At 38.5% G+C, this 20,684-nt stretch overlaps 1 protein-coding gene across 1 annotated transcript; it reads left to right on the plus strand.

The window, feature by feature from the left end:
* Positions 1-3,603: 3,603 nt before the first annotated feature.
* Positions 3,604-19,648, plus strand: LOC6541530 (inactive serine protease scarface). Its single transcript, XM_001970780.3, has 7 exons — positions 3,604-3,706; positions 7,524-7,886; positions 11,121-11,291; positions 16,080-16,831; positions 16,885-17,037; positions 17,093-17,361; positions 18,364-19,648. The coding sequence occupies exons 2-7, from the start codon at positions 7,560-7,562 to the stop codon at positions 18,654-18,656; spliced, it is 1,965 nt and encodes a 654-aa protein (XP_001970816.1). The 5' UTR covers positions 3,604-3,706; positions 7,524-7,559; the 3' UTR covers positions 18,657-19,648.
* Positions 19,649-20,684: the final 1,036 nt, after the last annotated feature.

A 20,684-nucleotide genomic window follows, 5' to 3' on the forward strand; every position in this document is an offset into this window, starting at 1 on the left:
ATTTAAGAAAGCTCTGGGATTAAAAGAAACATGAACGTCATTGCTTAATATCAAAGTTCTAGCTTTTAAAGGTTTCACGTTTCGAAGCTTAAACAGTCACAAGGTCTATAACTACGGAAATGGCCAGATCTACTATGGCAGTGTTATCGTGTTATAAAGCTAGTTTTACCTGTCATATACTCTTCATTTATCTAGTATATCCTTTAACTCTATGAGTAACTTCATTTGGTGATAACATTTAAAACGCAATTTTTTTAGGATATAATTCCATTGCAGCTGTCGTTGACAATACCTTTGAAGTGCTTATAACTCGGGAACAAAAAGCTAGAGATTTCAGATTAAGCATGCAGATAGAAATCATAGGTCGCGGAAGTTTTTTTTAGAACATTGTCACGACCACTTGAACGCCCACAAATTGAGGTTTGGTTAAGGTTTCGATTTTATTAATTTTATTTTATTGACTTGCTAATTTCTATGCTAAAAATATTTTGGCTAGGCCCACTCCAATGTCCACAGATTACCAAAAATCTGTCACGGCCATAAGTTTCTAAAATGTTTTAGATCTTATATTTATTGAGTTTTCTTGCCAATGTCTATCGATATTCAAAAAAAAAAGTTTAAATCTATATTTCCACTAGCTGAGTAGCGGGTATCTAATAGTCGGGAACTTCACTCTAACGTTCTTTATCGTTTTTCTACTTAATTTCAATCAATATTCCAAATTTCAATAAATATTTCCAATTCTAAATATTATCAGATTGAAATTGTTGTAGCAACAACAATTAAATTCGGACACGGTACCAAAAAAACAAAACCTTGATATTTACATAAGTCTTCTTGCCTGAAGTTTTAGGTTCAGTAAAAGTACAGACAAGTGTACAGCAATTTTATAAAATATAATTGTTTATACAGATTCGAAAATTAGGATTAATTAGAAAATTCCTATTAATGTCGGGTATCATTTAGGCTTTCACCATTTTTTAATCTCCTTTTCTAGGTATAGAATTTTTAGGACTTCAGCATTACGAATTACCTAGTAAAAAAAGTCCGATAACTTTTACATATACATAACTGCCAGAATTGCCATCAAAATCAGGTTACCTTTTTTTATGTAAGACAGTTTTATTAAGCTCCCTCAAATCGTGCAAACTTTTTTTTGGTGTGACATAGTGTTATAACATATGTATATCGTGTATAAACTTTGCCCAGATTTCAAATTTAAACTTTTAACTCCGAATGAAATTTTAATGAACAGACTGGTGTATTTAAATATGTATTATAAAACAAGATAGAATGCTTTAGTCGAGTTCCCCGACTATCAGATACCCTTTACTCAGCTAGTAGAAGTGCAAACGAGGCATTTAAAAATTTTCTGAAATATCCTTTAAAAGTGGGGGAAAAAAAAAATATATAAAATTGATTAAAAGTGAGGGCGTAACAGTTTTGGGCTGCTTGTGATCTTTGGAGTGGGCGTGACAAAACGTTTTTTTTGACAAATCTATAGAAATTTACAAGATATATTAAAAAGTGAAAAAATATCGCGTTTTTCAAAAATGTTGCGGTTGTTTGCGGTTTATGGGTGTTAGAGTGGTCGTGGCAACATTTGGAAATTTGCGCTGCGCCCATGTATCTGGAAGCTGCATGCTTAATCTAAACATTCTAGCTTTTGTAGTTGTTGAGATCAAGGCGATCATACGGACAGACAGACGGGCAGACTGACGGACAGACTATTGATCCTGATCAAGAATATATATTATATACTTTATATGGTCGGAAACGTTTCCTTCTGCCTGTTACATACTTTTCAAGGAATCTAGTATACCCTTTTACTCTACGAGTAACGGGTAAATATGTATGCATTATGCAATATAACATGTCTGTGGACACTGTGCTTACTTAAATTCCAAATAAGAAGCAAAAATAATAGATGTTTCTATTGAGTGATTATTTTTCGTCACAAAAAATTTCAAGAGTAGTCACAATATTTTAGTGGTGTTTTTTTTTTATTTTTAAATATCATTTACTCTTTATTACATCCATTTACATGATTTAAACAATTTTTAAAGTCAAACTATAAACAGCTTGTACATATACATACATATGTATGGATACTGTTGCTTATTTATTTGTAGAAATGCATCTCATGTTCAGACTGTGTCAATAGAGCCCTGAGTTGCTTCGCTTTGTGTATGCCGTAGATGGGCCTTGATATTTTACACGACCTTAAGACATTTCATTTGATATGTAGTACTTTATACATATTCGTTGATTTTATACATACATACCTTTGCATAGGGTATATTGATATTAGTCAGAAGTCAACTGAGTGAAGCAGTTTTAAAGCTACATATTGGCATGAACTTCCCAAAAGTCAGAGCCAGCCTGCTCGGACTACTATATCATATGTATGAATGCATGTATTATATTAATTATAATTAATATTATATTTAATTATTAATATTAATATAATATTTATATTCGGTATGAAACATTTTTTGGATTTTATATAATTTACTTTAATCATGGATCACTAATCACGGATGGCTATATTAGCTCCTATATACAAATTCGGACAATAATTCGAAAATAATAGAAAAGAAATCATAGCTTCGTTATTTTTGATTAAATGATTTCATGCGGTATACCTTGTACATAAGTTTAATTTAAATATATACATACGTAAGGGAAGGATATGTATATAGATATGTACATAAGCTGCGGGTGCCGAAGCCAGCTTCCGTTCTTGTTTTGTTTTTTATTTTCCTAATAACTTGATCGAAGGTTCCTAACTTTTCAATTTTGTTTTTCATTCTTCTTAAGACACAAAAAAAACATTTTCAAAACTCGAACTTTTTTCGTGACATGCACATACGTAAAAACCCCTCAAGGTATGTTTGAATTAAAATTAAATACTGCTCTTGTAAATTTCATTTTAATCGCGCACATGCATACAATACATACATATGTATACATGTGTATGTGTATGGTTCGACAGAAACCATTTGGTGACGACTACCAAGAATTTCATGTTTTACGGTGAATTAAATTATTTGCATACCTCGGAATCATTTGCGAACACTCTCAACCTATAAGCCAACATTTTGTATGCGAGAGCTAAATCACACTCTAAGGCCCGAAACCAGACTCTGAACCCACAATTAATTAGTAATAGCGCCCACTAGAGCCCGAAATAGCCCTACTAAAAATGTAAAGCCCCTAGAATGCTTAAGACAAATAAAGCCGCGCCATCAGACGAGCGGAAGACTTCTTCTGAGCCGACCGCTCCGTCGGACTGAGGCCCGCAGAGACCCGCCTGAAGCTTTGCCGCTTCTTCAGAGACTTCGTGGTGAGACTGCAGAGCCCCAAGATCAACATCCGCACCAAACGAAAGTGAACATGCGGAGAGCACGAGCGTTGCGCCGGCGTCGACGCTTCAACGGTGCCAACGCAGACGTTGACTCATCTGCTGAGACGGGCAGCGCAGCGGCGAGGCCCCAGTGATTCACTTGTTCGCGTTCGCATCTTTGGCAGCCTCGACTGCGGCTTCTGATGCAGACGTCGGCTGCGGAGCTTCTGCGACGCGCTGCGGTTGGCTTTGCTGGGCACATATAAAACAAACGATCTCGGAGAAATATTCACAATCATATTCAAGTTGTTCGTTCGCGCGCTCGAGTTCCAGTCCGAGAAGATTTGGATTCCCATAAGTGTAAGAAAAGAAACAGACAGGCGACAGTGATACAGTGTAATCGTTAGCTGCGGCGCACATCCGGGAAGGGATTTGGACCGGACTTAGTTCTTTACCTTATTACCTAAGTGCCCGACCGGCGGTTGAAGTGTGAAATGTTAAAGGACACTCCTCGCAGCAGTGGACTGCCAGGCGAGCTCCATTTGAAAATGCCGCAATGCATCCAGGTCAATTGGGCTGTTTGGCTATTACTTGTGCAGCCGCAGCCGCAGTCGTAGCCGCAGCCTTTTGTGGTTGAAAATTAAATTCATTTGCGGTTGATTGATTGATGGATAGTTCCATTGATTCAGTTTCAGTTGTCTCTGCTCCGAGGTTGCCGAGTCGCTACATCCGTCCGCCCGTCCGTCAGTTTGTGCAGCCATTTCGACTTCGGATTTGGTTGCCACCGTCCATTGTGTTTAGCTTGGTGGAAATTTATTTGTTGGTGATGCGATCTGAACTTTGCTGTTTGTTGTTTTGTACTGTTTTGTTGAATTGTTGCCAAATGCGCCAACACAAAAATGTGCAGTTTTAATTTATGTGGAAAGCGCCCACGGAAATGCAGCACAAACTGCAGTAAGCAGACAACACAGCACCATTAGAACCACTAGGCTCTGAACTAGCCACATCAAAATTCAGTTTGCATGGTTGACAAATCATTTTGGGACCGGTTGCCCTTAAAAAGATTCATTTGGGAGTCATTTTATATAGTATATAAATATATTGTATATATATATTGTATAATTTATTATTTATTGTTTAACACAACAGGTTGTTTTTCATTATTTAAATATTTTGTTAGGTCTGTTTCAATTCATATAACTTTCGATCTAATCTAATTCTAATCTTTATTAGAATAGTTCATATTAACAAATTAGTTCGATAATATATGGATTTATTCAAATAGGAGGTACATGTACTCACCATAAGCGTTTTATAGCAAAATTAGATCAACTGAAAATTGTAAGTTAATTTAAAAATGTGTCCATTATACCCGTTCTTCGCAGAGTAAATGTATGTAACAGGTAGAAAACTGACGTATTTTGTATACATACGTATGTATATTTGAATACCTTATATTTAAAAACTACAAATGCCAATTTTGTAGTTTATTTTTTTTTTATTTTGCTCTTAATATTCCTATTGGAGCTATATGATACAGTCGTCAGATTTTGGTCAAATTTTAAACGAAATTTTATGGTATGATATCATATATTTATCATACGCAATATGAAGAAGACTTTTGGGAAAATCTCATGCAGATAGCATTAAGGCTGAGAGTAATTTGCGTAGTAACGGACATGGCTATTTGGACTCGGCAGTTAATACTAATATATATATTCTTTCACTGCGTTGAAAACTTCAGACTAAAGGTTATAAGGTTATAAACTGATATACCTAAAAATTAAAATTTTGACATGCCAATTACAAAAACTATTATTTATTGCTGTTAGAGATATATATATATTTTTTTTAAATTAATTATATATTTTTGGGGGAAAAAATATGAAGAAAAACAATGTGTCTTTCATATTACATATTTATTATTTTTCCATTAAACTTTCAAGTGTTCCGGCGGAAAATAAATGTCAACATCTTCTTGGCATATCGATAGAACTTGGAAAGTAAATTATAAGCAAATCCAAATGAACAATATTTTTGAAGATTGTGAGCATGACAGCTTTTTTACTTTCGGACGATTGAAACTATCTAGAGAAATAATAACACACGAGAATTAAAACAGTTTTAAAAGTGTAGGCGTGAGACTTTTGGACGGTTTTTTGGGCGTGCCCAATATTACCCCTGCTCGACATTTAGTATTTGGGTTTTGTTAGTTTCATAATTTGTACCTCCATACCTGTATTGAACCGGTATTTAACCTTTAAAGGGTTCCAACTTATAATTGCAATTTTCTGGATGTTTAACTCCTAGTATTCATTATCTAATTTTTCGTTGTACTACCCGGCCTTACAGAAATAACAGATAAAACGCTCCTCAGCTTAAAACAAAAGTACAATAAGTACCTCTGCACTTATAAACAAGCAATTGTCCTTAACGACTGCAAAATGCACATTATCGGAACATCTTTAAATTGTATACTTTATACTTAAATTGTATGTTTTGAATAACTGACAGCAATCTAAATTTAACAAATGACGTACATATACATATATATTCGTCAAAACCGCAACAAGGCCTGAATCTGCAATTTTTATCCCACCGCACACTTCCCTTGGCTCTATGTTGCTATGCGTAATGCCGCCCACGGTGACTTTTTTAAGCTATTTGCCTGTATTCCGGAGTATTGCATATTTTATTTGGTACTAAAAGTCCCGCAGCAACTTCATCCGTGTTTTACAAATTTTTTAAATCAGTTGAAAAACCAGAATTGGTGGATTCTCAAATTACGTCATATGTTTGGCTCCGGAATTGCTGAGGTGGCAACCCCCCTTTGGTTCGTGGATTTTTTAAGGTGCCAAAGCTTGTTTGATATTATAATTTGAACAGAATAGCCAGTTGCGAATAAAGTCCAACTTAAGAGATATCGCTATAAGCCGTATGCAGCTACATATCCAAAGTTTAATTGCTAAATATTTTTGCTGAATGCTGATAACACATAAAGCAATATTTCCCACGTGACTTCTGGATGTGTGTGTAACTGCATGGGCGTTCACTAACAGCGTAATACCTTACTCTCCCACTCGCACATAAAATCAATTCTAAAAATTATACAAAATCATTGCTCATTTGATGCCTGAATATGACATCCATTAGTTGCCTGGTTTGATAATAGAGGTAAGCCTACAACCGGATGTTTCTTGGGGATCGTAATCTGCGCTATGAATTGGGCAATTGAAGGCAAATCCTTTATATTAATAGCATTTTTCAAAGTGAAATAAGGCTTTTAGTAACGGGTATCGTTCTTGTTTCATATTTAGATTTGTCAAAGTAACTCAATGATTCCCCTCATTTTCAACGGCTTTTTAATAAAATTTCTCAACCGTTATAATTGCTGCTTTAAGAAAGTTCGTTACCTAAGTTATTAGTCTTAATCTCTTGCTCGCGAAACTTCTCATACTTAATAAACCATGCCGCGAGCCAATTATAAAAATATTTGTAGTCCATAAATTCTAAGAGCTTAAAATAGAAAGTAGAAAATGTTGCAGAAATTTCTAAATCTTACACTCAAATAAGAAATCTTAAAATATTGCCAAATATGTCCGAAAATATTTTATGCAAATTTCGGCTTGGTAAAAACCTGCAAATTCTCAAATTGTTGTTATTGCTTGGGACTGGGCTTTTACTATTTTTAGCTTTTAGTCACGGACTTGTCGAAGAATAATATGCTAATTTAAGCAGCTCTTTTACTGTCTTTCATTATCGATTTACTGTGGTACAACTCATTCAGGCAACTATTCATTATATCAATCACAAACCGCCGTCAAAAACTGACGCTTCAATTCTTCGTTTTCCAGCCGCTAACCACAGTTTTTGCAGATGAGATCGCAGAGATTGGGGGATCTCCCCAAAACAGGTTACCATACGAGCAACAAGGCACCAAAGACTTAATCTTTGAAATTCCTTTATAGTCTCGGCAATTAGGGTTCCAGACTGAGGCACGGACTTGTTTGGAACTCGTAAAATCCCGTTGAGAAATTATTTCATCATAGCGTGATTGCATTAAGGTGGTGACGAAATGTCAACTCGGATCGGAAGTCTTAGAATTCTTTTCTTGATATTCTTAGAATATGCTTGATTATCTGTAATTGAATTGGTTTCCACGTCTATATTTCCCCAGATTTCTTCAGCCTTAGATCCAGAGAGTCGGAAAGCCATGTCCGTTTCACAGTTTAGGGAGCAGCTCGGCTTATGCATTACCCTGGCAGTGCTCGCCTCTGTCATTGGTGACTACCAGGCCAACATGTTTCTTAACGGCCAGTACCAAAACGGTATCAAGGATCAAAAGGAGAACCACCTTTTAGTAAATCCCTCGACAAACGTGTTCCTCAACCACGCCATCATCAGCAGGCAAGCGTCGCCATTCCAGGGCCCAACCTATCTGCCTCCCAAGGAGTTTCTGAAGTGCGCTCCCGGTCAGCAGTGCGTCCGCAATGGTCAGTGCCTGAACGGATTTTTCACCCAGCAATTACCCAAGATTCAAGTAAGTAAAACGCTGAAACGCTTTTTACACTCGGGCAAACTTGTATTCGCCCATTTGCTTTTTCGTCTACTGGATCACTTGGAATATTAATTTCGGGTTTTCCCGGAACAGAAAATAAAAACTAAGCAAATGCGTTCATCCGTTGCTGTTGCTTGATTAGCTTGCCTGATCTGCATTTTCTGATTTGCTCCTGACGTTGTTGGCTTAATGGCTTATTGGCTTAATGATGGCTGGTGGCCGGTGGCCGGTGGCCGGTGGGTTGAGTTGCATGGCACATTTACCGCTATTTTCCGGTTTGTCATTACCAAGGTTCGAAATACCAGCCCACATACATATAAACATGCTGTCCAGTCCGTAGACCGAAGTCCGTAGGGACGGGGAGTTTCGTAATGGCCCAAAATCGAATAAAAAGCGAAGTTCGTGTTTACTGCCCTGCTAAAAACACATTATCACGCATGTGTGTATACAGAAAAACAAGAAGTCAGCGACACTGATGTTGGTAAACTTCCTAAATTGGGCAGTTCGTCAACATATTTCCCCTTCCGTTATAACGATCTTGCTAAGAGTTTGCGGTAAATACTTTAAGAACCTATCCAACTAATAGACGATGGAAGGAATGCAAATTTTTAACCAAATGAGACCGTTTTGAAGTCCGAGGGTATATTAATTTCTGGGTCGTGTTGAACCAGCATGTTCTATGGAGAAAATTAACTAACTGACACTCGACATATTTATCTTTCGCTATCGGTTCAACAAAAAAATGTATAATAAATATAAAAGAAATTAATAACGCTATCCGAAAAAACCCACCAGGGTACCTAATATTTTGTAAAATTTTTGCGAAAAACCCTTTAGATGCCTTTTCGTCGGAAAAACTGTGTAATTGCAAAATGTGTAGTAAGAATAAAACAAAAGTAAGGGAAACTCACGACTAACTGATAGAATCGGAAGGCTAACTATTAATACGCGCTATATAAGCAATCTTCAAAACAAAACAAACTGATGATGTCAAAGCGGTAATTAAAAACGCTCTCAAATTCACATATATGTATAACAAACGAACTAGCAGTTCCGGGACCGTGGAAACGGATGTGCCAACCTACTGTTTCGGTTGAAGCACTTGCCCCAAACAGTTCAACCGCATGGGCTCAAATATGCTGGCACTTTAAATAAAATGCCATGCATGGGCTCGATCGCAGCTATTTAATTAAGAAACCATTTCAAAGCACACAAACAAGATCTGAGTGCTTTCCAAAACCACTAGAGCTGGTCTTCTGCGATCAAAGCCCGAAGTCATTGCTTCGTAAATATATCTATGCTATTTAAAGCCCATTTAGCTCAACTCACGCTCAGGCCAAAGATCTTCATTAGTCAAGGTCGTGCTTCAAAACAAAACTCAGAACATTCAAATGGGTTTCCGATTTTAGATTTTCAAGCTTGGGGAGATATTCAAACCGAAATAAATAAGAGGATTTAGACAGATTAATTTGTAATATTCAGAGACTGATTGATATATGGAGTGCCACTTCTACCGAAACTGCGATCTGAACTGGTTTTTAAACTCTTCTTTATTGGACAGACGTTTCTTGTCTGCCATCTACACCCGATGGGAAACTGCTCAGTAAATTGTTGGGCTGCAAATTCCTCAAGGCGACCCCGCCTTAAGCTACTGATGTGGCTTCTGATCTCTGACCAGACACTCTGAGAGTTATTTATTTGCAATTGTTCATTTGCTAAATGTCAGTTGACCATTGAGATTTGATAAAACTAAATGTACCAAATGCATACCCGCGGCAAAGTTCAATGCATATGCAACAGCTTAAATCATCTATTCGGCGGCCACTGACTCCAAAATCTGGCTGTCCACCTCTTAGCACATCATTTATCCAAGTGGTAAACTTTGGTGACCTTTTGGCCAAATAATCTTAATCATTGGGGATGTGATGCTACTTTGATGTTATTCTAAAGTGATTAATAAAGTATGTCTACAGATATTTCATTGAAAATACCATGTGATTTGTATATTTTCAAAAATAAACAAGAGGAACGAAAAATAATCGATTTCCTTGAATATCAGATACCCCTTTCTCAGCTAGTTGGAGTGCGAACGAGAAGTTCAACATTCTTTTTGGCATATCGATAGAAATTGGAAAAAAAATAATAAAATTAAAAATGTCAGCAGATTTTTCAAAAGTGTGGGCGTGGCAGTTTTGGGCGGCTTTTGGACGGGCATAAGAATAGGCTTGGCAACATGGGGCAACAACTGGCGCTGCTTTTATGTCTCTGGAAGCTTCATGCTTAATCTCAATTTTCTAGCTTTAATAGTTCCAAGCAGTACCATAGTTTCATTCTTTTCAACTAATATAGTATACCATTTTACTCTACGAGTAACACGTATAAACATTTATTCAACATTATGTCGTATATAAAGGACATATAAACAGGATCCGTAACAATAATAATTTGTATGTTAAAAATCTCAGCTATAAATGTAAATATATTAAATGTATATTTGAAAAAATCAAGGTATTATTAGTCATTATTATTCAACATTATTATTATTATTTGATTCGGCAAACCGAAGTTTATACAACCTTTTTGTTAAATAATTTCATATTTAAAATGACGAGTAAAAATTTGCTTGAGGATATATATCCAGTAGGAAGTCCAGTTCGGGACTCTTAAGTTTTTCCCTAAATGCCTTCCAATTATTTCCTAACATATACAGACATACGTGCAATAGTTCATGTTGCCCTCAATGTCTAACCTTTTCGCAACCCAAGACATACTACCGTGGCTTATGGTGGGAATAATGTGCTTGGTTGCTGGCGGTATTTATTCTATTGAATCCCTCATTGTTGCGACGTCGAGAAGGGGTTATGAAACTTTTGAGGGCAATATGGATCGCGTTAAAAAATATTGGATGACATCTTTGGACATTTATGGGCACACGTAGCTTTATTTCGCAGTTAGTCAAGGATCGGTTGCTCTAGTTTGCTGACAGGCATGTTCATGATACTAAAGCCCTCATATGATTGTTATAAATATTTTATAAGCATTGCTGCTCAAGATCACATTCATATACTTAAAATTGCCAAGCTTTCGCAAAAACTGCTTTAGAAATATTTTGCAAAACTGTAAAAAAGATTAAATATATACTCACCATATCTCTTTAGTATGCTATGCTTACAACACTTTAAAATTACTTACCATGATTGAATTCTTTTTTCCCAGAACTGTGATCAGGAAAACAATGTCTGCTGTACCTATAGGGCGCCTGCCACCACCACAACAACCACTACTCCCGTGCCAGTGGCAACCTGTGCCCACGACTCCGACTGTGTGACTCCGGATAACTGTCGGAACGGCGAAATTAGCGCCATAAACTACGTAAAGAAGCAAGGAGTAAGTTTTTACGCATGACCGTAGGCGGTCAGAATACGTTTTCCCATCAAGAGAATTGAGCAATCCATAGGGGGAACTAATGTTCGGCATCATTAGTACGGAGGGTTTTCCCATTCATTCAGCTTTTCATTTCAATAGCTTCATTTCAATACCAAAGTAGTTGTGCTGCTTTAACGATGTCCCAGTGCCGAAACAATTGAAGCTACCTCAGCGGAAACAACGCTATCCGGCTATGACGGAATCAAACTCGACCGCAACTATTGCAGTCCATTTCACAAGCCCGTTGGTGCGCAAGGGAACATCGTAAAGAAACGGCACCGACAGCTTATTGCCACGCAATAGGTTTTGTCCGCTGATATCCTTTAGGCCCAAAAGTACTTGAATGCCTATAGTCAAGTATGTTTGAGCTGGCCGCTGATATGGGCTGTCTTAAAGTGAATCTGTTGCCAGCCCCCCGGCTTTAACTGTGCTTCAGGGCGAATACGAAATTAAAATAACTGTGGCAGTGGTAACGAACTTGACGCCAGCAAGCAGCAATCAAACTGGAATGCCGTTGAAGTACAAGTACTGCACGCATCCGAATAAAAAGTGTTAAATTACAGCCTAGCTGTATATGCAGTCCATGTTCCGCTGTATGTATTTATAAGTGCACATAAGCAAAAGGTAGGTCGGTTCATCGGCTCAGCATGGAGCGCGATAGGAGAGGACAATACTCAGAGAGGCGATAAGAAATTCAACAGAGAGATCTCAGGTTTTCACCAGGCGAGTGCAATTGCATAATTTGCTTACAACATGCCGGAAAAACGGGTCAGTTGCGTACGGTGCTGTGTTGCTGCATGCAACGCCTTGAAAAAATGAGCACAACAAGTGAACATTTTGGCAAAAAGTGAGCAGGCGGCAAAGCAACAGCTGCACGTTCAGCATTGTCATCGCTGGTGCCTCTGAAAACTCAATAAAATCGTTGAATAGTTGAACTGCATTCTTTGGCTCTGAGCTCTTCCAGCCTGGCATCAAGAAGCTCCCTCTTGCAGGACCCCATTATTTACGCCCTGCACGATCCCCACAATTCGCTTAGTTACACGCGTATTAACGTCAACTGCGGGGCATGCTTCATAGCCCACATTGTAGTGTACCTTCGTTCAGCAGAGGGCAGCATCAATTTATGGTATCGATAAAATGACTATAGTTACGCCCCAGCCGGCGCTGCTAGGATGTATTGATTGGATACTGTAGCAATGAAAACGCTAGGAATGCAGGCAAGGTCACTTAATTCTTGCCATACTTATTATGATTTAGAGCCCATTTTACAAGCATTTACCATTTTAAAGTGGGCGTGGCAAAACGTTTTTTTGCAAATCTATAGAAATTTACTAGACATATAAAAAGTGGAAAAATATTTAATTTTTTAAAAGTGTGGGCGTGACAATTTTGGGCGGCTTGTGGGCGTTGAAGTGGGCGTGGCAACGTTTGGTAACCAACTACCGCTGCGTCTACGTCTCTGGAAGCTGCATGGTTAATCTCAACATTCTAGCTTTTTAGTTCCTGAGATCGAGGCGTTCATTCTAACAGACGGACGGACCCACTGACATGGCCAGATCGACTCGGCTTTTGATGCTGATCAAGAATATATATACTTTATATGGTCGGAAACGTTTCCTTTTGCCTTTTACATACTTTTTAACGAGTCTAGTATACCCTTTTGCTCTACGAGTAACTGGTATAAATTGAAGTCATATTGCGTATAAAACACAATAGAAGTGCCGTGATAGTCTTTTGTTTTCTATTTTAATTAATTTACTTCTTGCAGATCTTAAAAGGTAAAAAAGTTATTCGCCTGAAAATAAGTATGTTATTCATTATTTTGAGTATAGAATGTGTATTTTTGTCGTATTTTCACCGACTATAGGTATTTTTCTTGCAAATTCTGTACAATAATACGATAAGATAAGGAGGCGCTCTTGATGAAACAACAACATGAAAATAAAATGTTTAAGAATTATAGAAATAAATGTAAATTTTGCGAAATTTTAAAAGGCCCGGCTTAAGTCAAACCATTGCTTTCAGATATTATATTATTTTTTTTAACAATTGCCTTTGCTTAAGTTAAAGATACTAATACTGATTCTTATATTACCTAACATTTTTTTAATTTGAGTTTTAGGGAATTTAAAAGAATTTTTAAACCTTAATCTTATATATATATTGTATTAAATTAAAATACGAATATAAGCTGCTGATTTAATTACAGCTAAAAGAATTTCGGTTTGACTTATGTATGTATAGGCAATAAACACTATTTCTAGAGATATAGAGTAAAAGAGTTATGGAAGTGTGCCTGTAAAATACATGGCTGAATCAGTATTTGTTCGCTAGTTTCCGTCGTTACTAGCTTAGTAATAAGTTTTCTTAAAAAAGTCCAAAGATGTCACAGAGTTCCGCAGAATTGGAGAACAGAGTGGAGCTATACATAGATTCCAACTCCATGCCAAGAGCTGTAACAGGGCGGAAACTAAAGGCACGTAGGCTCACAAAGCAGGAAAGCCAGAAGGCGGGAATGTCGAGCGCTTAGCATGCAGACGAAAAACTCAAGCGCTAACTCAAGGTCTAGGTCGCGCTCGAGTTCTCTTCGAGGTTGCGCGCTTGCTCATACGGTTGTCGAAAAGTCGTTAACAGCTCTTAACGTTTATTCGAGTCGTGCAGGTTGACTTTGTTGGTGGGTTTTTGGTTTCCTTTGGCTAATGCGTGTTTTATGGTCATTATAATTGTTATGGTTTTATAAGCTTTGTATGCTCCTAATCGACAATGATTGTTACGTTCTGATACACTATCAATGGCTGCGACTTTGTTTTAATTAACATAAATCCGTGATGCACAATAATATATAGCTTACAGTGACATCTTGCCCGCTTGATTTGGGTTTTTATTAATTAGTTTTCGGATAGAGCAACGAAACGCATTGCAGATGTGGTATCTAGTTTGGTCATAAATTACCGAGCTTACGCCCACGTTAATGATGATTAAGCATAAACTGCACCGCATGACGCATAAACAAAAGAGTTTAACACCGAACTTTTAACACAACTGGCTGGCGACCTGCCAGCACTTGTACTTCAGGGCCGAGCGTGGTATTTAGAAGCTTCTTCAACTCTGCGGCTCGGTTCGATTAAACTTGGCCCGTACCAAGATAACCACTCGTAAAACGGAAACTTAGAAGCGTCCACTTTATAGGTTTATAAAAAGTGTGCAGTAGAGAGGTGAGGAGTAAGACTAGGCAATTTAGTGTTGTGCTAGAGGCGCCTTAATGCAGTCATAAAAATAGTCTTGTGTGGTGCAGTGAAGCATTAGTGTCATAAATTTCGCCGCTGGAGATGTCGTCACGGCTTGACCTTTCCCCAAGCCATTAAGGCAGCAACGGCCCGGCCTATCACCAAAGTATCCGCTTCTGCTTTTCAGCTGAATCCATTGAACTTGGTAATGGCTTTAAATTATACATTTTTATAATATATATGTACATATATGCTTCGAGTAATTGCAACATTATTAACAAATTGCGACAGACAATCTATGGGACATTAACAACAACCTTAATGGACAACTTGTCTGGTATGGCCAGCAACAACATTTATAAAAAACATTTTGGGGTCTCCCTGCGCGCTTGTCGTTGGTGACTACATATTTTAGCTGTCGCTGGTACACAAGTAGTAGCTCGAGGTTTTTGTTGTCGAAGTTGTTATCTTCGCGTAACATGATTGATCATAAGCTATGCAATGGCCACTGACCACTGACCACTGAGCACTGGCAGGTAATCGCCGCTCAGGGGCAAAATTGGTGTTGTACGGCATTTCGCCTCTCAGAAAAGCTTGTTGTCATTGATCAAAATTAAATGCGCTTCTCCGTCCTGCTTTCTCGCAGGGCCGTCCTTATTAATAACATGTATTATATAAGTTTCATGAGCGCGGAAGGCACAAAGCACCAGCCTGAATGATGTCTACATTAAGATAACATTTGATTAACTCTAAAATGATACAAAATTGAGGCAGAGAGCCGGCAGCTGTGCCTAATGATGATCTTCACAAATGAATGACAAAGACAAGTTCCACAGGCGAGGAATAATGGTAATTTCCATTAATGAACTTAAATAAGGCCGAGCTGGGACTTGGCAAACGGAAGTGCTTTAGTTTAAATCAAATCAATACGCATCTGCTTGATACAAAGTATCAAGTATCGAGTATTTATTTGACGACTAGATGCGCCTACAACTTGCCATACAGAAAGACTACCAACTCTGTTTCTCACACTTTCAAAATGGTCAGAATAGGTGCGATGATTGCATAGATCGTTATTAGGTAAGGGAACCTATTTTCTTTGAATAAATGTACATGTGCATGTATACAATTTCATTGAGATAGCATCGGATAGACATCGCATGGCTATGGCATTACCCTAAAATGTTGAATATTTCAATTAAAAACAGCAGACCGACAAACTTGGCAATGCCATTGTATAGATGTCAGTACTGAAGTAGACGGATAGAAGGGAGACGGTGTCCGAGTCCGCCCATGGTGTGTTGTATTCCACCATGAATCTGCAATATTTTTTCGGATACTATTAAGCCAACTCCATAGTGTGTAGCACTTGAGATTCGAACTTTTGGATAGGCACATATAAGCCGTACATAGAGGCTGTTGGCCTGGGGGCCATATCAAGTTGTCGCGGAATGGTGCGTCATTGGCAGCCGTAACAGACTATTGCGGCTCTTCTCTAAACCCCACTCACTTTCACTTTCAGCCCAATCGCTGCCCTGCGCCTAATATCTGTTGTCGCATACCCTCGACCACGCTGACGGAGGATGGCTATATTTTCAACCTGCCGGACAAGACCTTCCCGCTGCCGACGAAGCCCACAGTGCCCGCTGTGCGCTCCACCCAGGCGCCGTTCCGCCCACCAGCCACGCCTGCGGTGCCAGTTTCTCGTCCCACCATTGAGTATCTGCCGCCCTCCACCACACAGCATCCCATATACAAAAACATCCAGACGAGCCGACGACCAGTCTACTTGCCACCTGCCCCGGCCACTGAGTCGGCCAGCAGTCTTATTCCACAAATCAGGCCGAGGCCGGAGCCACGCCCTCAGCCGACGCACCGGCCTACGAACGAGTACCTGCCGCCTGCGGCCGATAACGAGATCCCTCGGTTCGAACCTGACCACGCTCCGCAGCCATCAAACGAGAAACCAATCTACCGCGGAGAGGACCTGCTGTCGCCTCAGATCTTTCCCACGCCCCAGCCAGCTAATGTCCCTAAGCACTTTGCCAAGTGCGCCTCAGCCTTAGTGTGCACCTCTGAGAACTTCTGCAATGCCATCGGAGTGCTTTCTGAGACCGCCGTAGAGCTGTCCCCTATGGAGGCGGCTTTCCGTGTGCCCCTTACCGACTGTTTGCAGGCCGAGAACGGTTCTCCCGGCAAGTGCTGTCGTGACCCTAACTACGTAGACCCCTGGCCCGTTAACTTAGCCGGAGTGTGCGCGACAAGGAACAAGCGGTAGTCAGGCCAATTCCTTAAACCGAGCAACGGCTAACCTCTTTCTTTTCTAGAACAAAGCCCACGGGAGTAAAGGATTTGGATGCAAACTTTGCCGAAATCCCCTGGCAAGCCATGATCTTGCGCGAGTCAAGCAAGACGCTTATTTGCGGAGGAGCTATAATCGGAGACCAATTTGTTTTGAGCTCCGCCAGCTGCGTAAATGGGTATGTCCCAACTGTCTTTAGTTTCTTCAAACGCCCTCTAATTGAAAACCCCTAGCCTTCCGGTTGCCGACATTCGAGTCAAGGCTGGTGAATGGGAGCTGGGCAGCACGAACGAGCCTCTGCCGTTCCAGCTGACTGGAGTCAAAACCATCGACGTCCACCCCGACTACGATCCGTCGACACACGCCCACGACTTGGCCATTATCCGACTCGAGAGACGCTTGGAGTTCGCATCCCACATCCAGCCAATCTGCATAAGCGACGAGGACCCTAAGGATTCCGAGCAGTGCATCACGTCCGGCTGGGGAAAGCAAGCGTTATCTAGTAAGTACTAATTTTCAAGGCAATGTCGTGTAAGAAATGCCTTACGATGTACTGGAGAACTCAGTTTCAAAAGCAAATTAAGGATGACGAAAGATTTCAGTTTCCTTCCATATGAGCAAGAATTTTAATGCAAGAAATAATATCGCGGGAGAAACAATGGTTGTTACATCGTTGATATCTACCCCCAGCCAAAAATATCGACATTTATTTGAATGAGTAAAATCCGCGCGTACTTTGGAATTCTTCTACATTACATGTATTCTACATGCTTTACATGTATTTAAAAAAGCGTAGTTTCGATACAGCCGAATCTTATTGAGCTAAGAAAACAACGGTATTATGGGCTAATCAGGAGAAAAAGCGGTAGATATGCCGTACACGCAACGGAAGTTGGAACTAAGAAATTTTTAATAATTCTGAAATGTTTAAAGATTTTTTAATCAGATAAAAAATTTATGATTATGCCTAAAATAAAGGTTAATATATTGCCTATGTGCAAAATGGAGATGTAGCTTTAGTCCAACAGGTGACGGAGAAATATATATCTATTATTTGAAGTTTCTCAACGGTCGAGAATTCTTCCGTTTTGAATTTTTAAATTAATTCTTGTGTTTCTTTTATCGAGTAACTTAGCAGCACAGGTAAAATGATTTCAGCACAATAAATTAACGTTTAAATTCGATGAGACAAAAATATTAATTTTCATACATATGTCCCCCAAAAATCTAGTTTAGTTAATATCTTTTCAAAGGAGCAATGGATTTTAACAGTAATTATTTTGATACATTTTTTGGTTACTTATTTGAAAATATGTTTTGTTGTGAGAAAATTTTTTTAATACTTTATTACTGCAGGAGTATATATAACTTCCCTTATTGTTTGTTTTTAAGTTTGAGCTGCACTCACAGTCACACAACTTCACATTTTATTTTATCCCTTTCACTAAAATGCTATTTTAATTACTTTCCCGATTCGATACTCAACATTTTTTTCGTTTAACAGTCCATGAAGAGGGCGCTCTAATGCACGTGACCGATACTTTGACGCAAGCACGCAGCGAGTGCAGTGCCGATTCCAGCAGTGTGTGTGCTGCTACCAAGTTTGACTCTTGCCAATTCGACGTAGGAAGCGCGCTTGCCTGCGGCAGCGGCTCGAACGTCCGACTCAAGGGAATATTCGCCGGTGAGAACTCATGCGGAGAGGGGCAGACAGTGCGTTTTGCCAAGCCGGACATTAAATGGATTAACACGGCGTTTGCTGAAAAGAACAAGCCGCTTCTGTTGAAACGATTTTGAGATTGACTTTGATTCGGATTAGCACCAAGGAACGAGAAATTGTTTGCATCCCGATACTACAGATAAACAGGGTAAATAGCCCAAGCACGATTACGGGTTATTAACTTGCCATTGCGATTTCGTTGGAGCTCGAAAAGGGGTATTTTTTGTATTTCGTAAAACAATACAAGGTTGCAGAACTTGCTTATAAGAATGCTGAAATAGTTTCTTGGAAAAGATTTTTGTTTCTTGATTTGGAATCAAGATCTTTAACATTTTTAACAAGATTTCACACTGGCTTGCGGGTACACAAAGCACTTATGTAAGTGGTTGTTTTTTCTAGAACTTTGTCGTAAGTTATAAATAGAAACGTTAGACGAAAACGAGAAGTCGTTCATATACGAAATTTGGTGTTTTTAGTTACAAGCTCGCGAAACCCATCAAAATAGTCTTCTACCTTGCCACATTTTGACTGCAGCTCCAATGAAAAAGCTACATTTTACTATCTAGATACAATTTTTCTCATTGACTTACAGATGTTTGTTCGAATATTTTCAAATGTTGTATGTATATAAGATACGTAAAAAGTCTTAAAATCTAAAATACTTTGTTTCAGTGAATGAACCAAACAATGTAGAGTCATTGCTGCATGAGCTTAAATCAGCTACATGCACTCAAAGTACGTACATAGATTGAGTTTGAATGTTAAAGATTCCAGCTATGGGAAGATGTAAAATACTTAAGTAATTATAATTATTTTGGAGAAATCAACTCACCGCCAACCACAATAAATAGAGATTATATAAGTTTTAAGATGTGCACTTTCTAAGGAAATGCCCCAGGCACACACGTAAACCGCACAACGGAATCTCTGCTGCACCAATAAATTTATTGATATTTAAAGTTTTTTACTATATCGTAATCTGAATATGTTATTATGATTAAATGTCTAAATCTAGCTTATAATTTAATTTTTAAATAAAAAAAACTAAGATGTACAACATTTACTGGAACTCTATATGTACTCAATAGAAAATGGATTAACATTTGTGTAACCTTGTAGGGGATATATTGACTTCAGTCAGATGTTTGTACAACGGTAAAGTATATGTATATTTGCGACAATACGAGTATATGCTTGACCAGAATACACAACCGAGCCGATAAGCTTAAAGAATCAGGACCGCTTTTATTTGATCTTGGGAACTATAAAAGCTGGAAAAACTTTAGATAAGCAATGCAGTGACGCCTACAACTACTACGCAAAAACTTTTGATTTTTTGTTTGTTTGTTTTTTACCAAAAAAATAATAAAATCTACTATTATAGCCATTATTCGTATACTATTAGGGTATACTAGGTTTGTTGAAAAGTATAACAGTTGGAAGGAAACGTTTCCGACCATATAAAGTATATATATTCTTGATCAGCATCAAAAGCCGATTCGATATGGCCATGTCCGTGTGTCCGGACACCTATGACACTATGTTCCTATGAGCGCCTCGATCTCAGGAACTACAAAAGCTAGAATATTGAGATTAAGCATGCAGTTTGGGCGTGAGAGTTTGTGCGATTTGTGGGCGTTAGAGTGGGCGTGGCAAAAAGCTTTTTGGCAAATCTCTAGAAATTTACAATATATATTTAAAAATAAAAAAATATCACAGCATTGTGAGTTTTGGGCGGTTTGTGGGCTTAGGATTGGCGTGAGGGAAGGAGGGCAAGGGGAGGACGGCGTGGCAACATTTGGAAATAAACTTGAACTGCGTCTATGTCTGTGAAATCTGCATGCTTAATTTTAATATTCTAGCTTTTGTAGTTCCTGAGATCGAGGCGTTCATACGGACAGCCTTACGGATCCTGATCAAGAATATATATACTTTATATGGTCGGAAACACACTTTTGAAAAATGTTTTGATATTTTCTCATTTTTTATTTGTCTTGTAAATTATATTTATTTGCCAAACAACTTTTTAGAACGCCCACTCTAAGGCCAACAAACAGCCCAATACTGTGACGCCCACACTTTTGAACATTGTTTAATTTTTAGCT

The sequence above is a fragment of the Drosophila erecta genome, unplaced genomic scaffold (assembly GCF_003286155.1).
Source record: "Drosophila erecta strain 14021-0224.00,06,07 unplaced genomic scaffold, DereRS2 tig00000055-arrow-pilon, whole genome shotgun sequence".
Lineage (NCBI taxonomy): Eukaryota > Metazoa > Arthropoda > Insecta > Diptera > Drosophilidae > Drosophila > Drosophila erecta.

Coding starts and splice junctions, on each gene's coding strand:
- LOC6541530 (XM_001970780.3), top strand. CDS start 7,560: ATGTCCGTTTCACAGTTTAGGGAGCAGCTCGGCTTATGCATTACCCTG. Junction 7,887..11,120: donor AGCAATTACCCAAGATTCAA/GTAAGTAAAACG, acceptor CTTTTTTCCCAG/AACTGTGATCAGGAAAACAA. Junction 17,038..17,092: donor TCCGCCAGCTGCGTAAATGG/GTATGTCCCAAC, acceptor GAAAACCCCTAG/CCTTCCGGTTGCCGACATTC.